The following is a 4,957-nucleotide window of genomic DNA, read 5'->3' on the forward strand; positions in this document are numbered from 1 at the left end:
GTGCTTTGCTAAGCTTGTTCTAAGTAGGAGCTTTACACCACTGAGCCATCTCACAAGCCCCAAAGTTGAGGTTATACTTTTTTCATTTTTATTTTTTTTTGGAGGAACTGGGGATTAAACTCAGGTCCTTACGCTTTCCAGGCCAGCACTTAACTATTTTTGATACAGGGTCTTGCTATGCAGTTCAGATTCCTAGGTGATCCTTCTGTCTCAGCAGTCCTAGTGCTGGCATCACAGGTGTGTGTTAACATGCTCGGTTCTGGCCAGCAAGGCATATGGTAGCAGGTATCAAACATGGGACTTTGCATTTGCCAGCCAGGCATTTACACCACTGAGCTATCTCCCCAGCCCTCCTTGTACAATTTAGCATAATAACTTGATAACTACCACCTAATAAAATAACAGAAAAACGAGAACTTATATACCAACATCACCTAGTTAGTACTGATACAAAAACTGTAAGAAAGACATCAGCAAATAGAACCAAGCAATACATCTTCATGTGTTTGCTACACAGTACAAGGTCTCACTACACAGCTCAGACTCATAGAGATCCTCATGTTTTCAGCTTCCCCAGCGCTGGGATTGCATGCATGTGCCACTATTACCAGTCTCATGGGCCGGCTCAGCACACCCAGAGGTGGGGCCAGCGTGGCATGTGGAGTTTGGGATGGAATCCCGGTCACTGAGCTTGCCTAAGCAGGCACACAGTCTGAGCTATCTCGCCAGCCCCAAGCAATACTTTTTTTTTTTTTTTTTTTCAGAACCGGGGATTGAACTCAGGCCCTTGCGCTTGCCAGGGAAGTGCTTACTCCACTGAGCCATCTCCATGGCCCCAGCAATACATTTTTAAAAGTAACAAAAGCAACCCATTTAACAGTATATGGGGGGGGGCTGGTGAGATGGCTCAGTGGTCTAAAGCACCTACTTAGAACTAGCTTAGCAAAGCACATGGACCACGGTTCAATCCCCCAGCACCACATGCCAGCCAGCCCCGCCCCCTGGTGGGCTGAGCTGGCCACACACACACAAAATAACAGTATATAGATTATCACTAAGAATCTGTTTTAACCATATTAATTGGCAAAAAAGGAGAGAAAGACTATGATTCTTTCCATAGATGATGAACTATCAGGATTCCTATTAAACAACACAAAAATTCTTTTGTTTTTAAATTCTGAAAATATTAGACAAAGCATTATAGCAGAACATGAAATACAAAGTACATGTGCTAAAAAATATTAGGTACATTTATCAACTGGCAGGTGATATGAGTCAATTCAAGAATTTAGAACTAAGATGGCCAATTACAAATTATACAGAATCAACCTCTGTCCTATACTAAACAGAAGCAGGAAAAAAAACATTAGCATAGAAATGAAAAATACCAGGTTGGAGATATAACTGTATATTAAACACAATTCAGTCCAGTGACCTAATAAATAATTTTATGAGAGCCTATCTCAATAAATAAATAAAAGTTAGGAGCTGGGTATGGTGATGCCACATATAATCCCAGCACTCTGGAGACTGATTGTGGCAAGTTGTAGGCCAGCTTGGGCTACATAGTGAGTTCAAGCCCAGCCTGAGCTACAAAGCAAGAAGCTACCAGGGAGGGGTGTTTGGGGGTGAGGGCGGATGACTAAAACTTGAGGGATGCATGTAGCTTAGTAGGAAAGCCCTGGGTACCAGGAAAAAAAGTTGGGAGGATGATTTTGAAATATGACAAAATCTGGGCATTTCCATGATTGAATTAATATTTATAATCATGAAAAGAGCCTACAAAAATGCAGGTTTTCTTTACATATCAAGATTTAAGGGGCTGGTGAGATGGCTCAGTGGTCTAAAGCACCTACTTAGAACAAGCTTAGCAAAGCACGGGGACGCGCTTCAATCCCCCAGCACCATGTGCCAGCCCACCCCTGCCCCCTGGTGGGCTGAGCTGGCCACACACACACAAAATAAAAAAATAAACAAACAAAAAAAAAAAGATTTAAGTGTGCCTATAATCCTAGCTCTTGGGAGTCTGTAAACAGGCGGATCACTATGAGTCCAATCTAGTAGTGAGACGCTGAACACCTTGTAGACCCTCCCCTAAAATAATTAAAAAAATAATAAATCTATCTATAAAGTATTATATTCATAAAACATGAAGGGGTATAGAAAGACCAACCAATAAAAAGCAGAGTGCATGAAAAACCAAAGGGCTGGAGATACAGCTTAGTCATAGAGCTAAATAGCATGTGCAAGGTCCTAGGTTTAATCAGCAGCAATGAAAAAAAAAAAGAAAAGAAACAAAGAAAATTTAGGGCTGGGGAGATAGCTTAGCAATCTAAGCACCAGCCTGGCAAGTGCTAGGTCCTGGGTTTGATCCCCAGTACTGCATGCCATGCCAGGCCCCAAAACTGGGCATGGTGGCACACACCTGTAATCCCAGCACTGGGAAGGCTGAGGTAGGAGGATCACTACGAGTCCAAGCTGCATAGCAAGACTGTGTACCAAATAAAGATTTTTTTAAAAAAAGATAAACCAAAAAGTGCATAATTCTCTACAAAACACTGTGAATGTGCTTTCAATGAAATTAATATTATATACAAACCCAATAATTCTTCTTTCTGAATATTCTTTTCTTTTGTTTATTAATGGTGCAGTGATTTTGAAGAAAGTTCTTGCACGAATCTCCTTAGGCAAAATTGAGGTATGTAATGGGAGAGTTCTGCTCATCAGTATACCACAGGAAGCTAAGTATCTATAAAAGACAAACATTATTTGATGTAGGATGACAAGGAAAAAAAGATACACAAATTATAGATTTTTAAAAACCCACCATACTTTGTACTTTACAATAATCCTAAAAACTCAATGTCTTTTTCTCTCTCTTTAAGCACAGATACAGAAAAATATAGCTTCTTCAGCACCATAAAGAAAACTAAAAATAACAGGTTACAATCAGGTTAGAAGTTTCTGTTACTGAAGGTATCTCTTCCCAGAAAACTTCCACTCCAGTCATGTGCCACTACGACTCTCATTTATGTGCACACTAGCATACTTGTGATCTCTTTTTCAGTTCATCTTATATTCCCACGTAGTTTTGCTAGCTGGAGCCAAAGTATTTCCTTACTTCCTAACCAACTTCAATGAGACCTGAAATTTGGTCTCATCTCAGATTAGAAATTTCCTGGGGCCAGGAAGATGGCTCAGTAGAATAAGTGCTTTTCTGGCAAGTGCAAGGATATGAGTTCAATCACTGGTTCCGCAAAAAAAGAAAGAAAGAAGGAAGGAAGGAAAAGAAAAAAAAAAAAAAAAGAAAGAAAAGGAAGGAAGGAAGGAAGGAAGGAAGGAAGGAAGGAAAGAAAGAAAGAAAGAAAGAAAGAAAGAAAGAAAGAAAGAAAGAAATCTCCTGGCTCTATTTGCAGCACTGTTTCTCTGTTCTCCTAATTTTTCTTTTTATTTGTGTGTGTGTGTCACCAGCCCCTTTAATTTTTCTTTCAACAACATATATATAACTAAAAAACAGGTCTAGTGTTAAAATTATTTAATAAAAAAATTGTTTCAGTGTACCTCTGTACAGATACCTGCTGTCATCCTGCCTATCTAAACTTAATCAGATAATACTTTAGTGGAAGATTTAAAAGAAGTACTAGAAAATACATAGATACAGAGACATGTAATTAGGACATTCTTTAGATAGGGTGCCCTAGGAAGCCCTCAAAAGTTATATTTCAGCTGAAATATGAAGAGCTAAGCATACAAAGAAAAAATAAGTATGTATGTATACAGTAAATATATGTTTATATACATTAATATACTCTGAAAGGCTTTTGTGTGTGTGTGTGTGTGTGCCAGGAATTGAACTCAGGGCTTTGCACCTGCCAGGCAGACACCTGTACTGCTGAGCTATATCCCTAGCCTTTAACATACAAATATATTACTCATATGTATAAATAAATGGGGGAGGGAAACAGTATTCCAAACATAAGCTAAAAGATTCACAATACTTAGAGACTGAGACAAACTAATCAAGTATCAGCGGTGTAACAGGCCAAGAAGAGAGTACCAAGATGTAATTCTAAAATAAGGTCTGGGAAGATAGCTTGGTGGTCTAAGCGCCTGCCTGCCAAGGTGACAAGGTCCCGAGTTTGAACCCTGGTTCAAACCACTGAGCCAGTGGAAAAAAACAGGTGGTGCACACCTGTAATCCCAGCACTGGGAAGGTTGAAACAGGAGGATCACTACAAGGCTGAACTGTGTAGCAAGATCCCATACCAAAAGAAAAAATAAATAAAAGAGAAATAATTCTGGAAACTGGACCTGAATAACACTGAGTATTATTGGCAAGGATAGAGCAATTTTCATTAAGTCCCAATTCTCACTGGATGTGCCAGGCATGCCTGTAATCCCAGCACTCAGGAGGCTGAGGCAGGAGGATCACTGCAAGTTTAAGACCAGTCAGGGCTACAAAGTGAGCTCAAGGCCAGTCTGAACTGCATAGTAAGACTGCCCCCCCCAAACTATGAATTCTCAATTTGTTTTGTTTGTTGTTATAGTTGTTTGGTCAGTACCAGGGATTAAACCCAGAGGTTTACTACATTCCCTACCCTTTTAAACTTTCTAAAGTTCTGAAACATAACTAAATCACTAACTTGCCCAGGTTGGGCTCAAACTCGCAATTCTCCTACTTGAGCCTCTCAGTATGCTTGAATTACAGATGTGTGCCACTGTCCCCACCCGTTTTACATTTTTTGGAGACAGTTCCACCTTAGTTTCTTAGGCTCTAATTTATGATCCTCTTGTTTCAGTACTCTCAGGAACTAGGATTACAGGTGTGTGCCATCATACCTGCCTCAAATTATTTTTTAAAATGAAACAGGATGGCCTTGAGAAATCTCGTTATCATGCCTACCATTTATACAAAATGATTCATGTATGAAACAAATCTCTTTTTTATACTTTTTTT

General features: G+C 39.6%; 1 protein-coding gene across 2 annotated transcripts in view; it reads right to left on the minus strand.

Moving 5' to 3' along the window:
* The window catches only part of Coq10b (coenzyme Q10B), a 26,968-nt gene that overhangs the window by 19,730 nt on the left and 2,281 nt on the right, over positions 1-4,957 (minus strand). For both annotated transcript variants that reach the window (XM_023712402.1, XM_023712403.1), the window contains exon 2: positions 2,600-2,749. In XM_023712402.1, coding sequence (XP_023568170.1) covers positions 2,600-2,749 — 150 coding nt within the window. The remainder of the gene's footprint in view (positions 1-2,599; positions 2,750-4,957) is intronic.

The sequence above is a fragment of the Octodon degus genome, unplaced genomic scaffold (genome assembly GCF_000260255.1).
Source record: "Octodon degus isolate 3935 unplaced genomic scaffold, OctDeg1.0 scaffold00025, whole genome shotgun sequence".
NCBI classification, from domain to species: Eukaryota; Metazoa; Chordata; class Mammalia; order Rodentia; family Octodontidae; genus Octodon; species Octodon degus.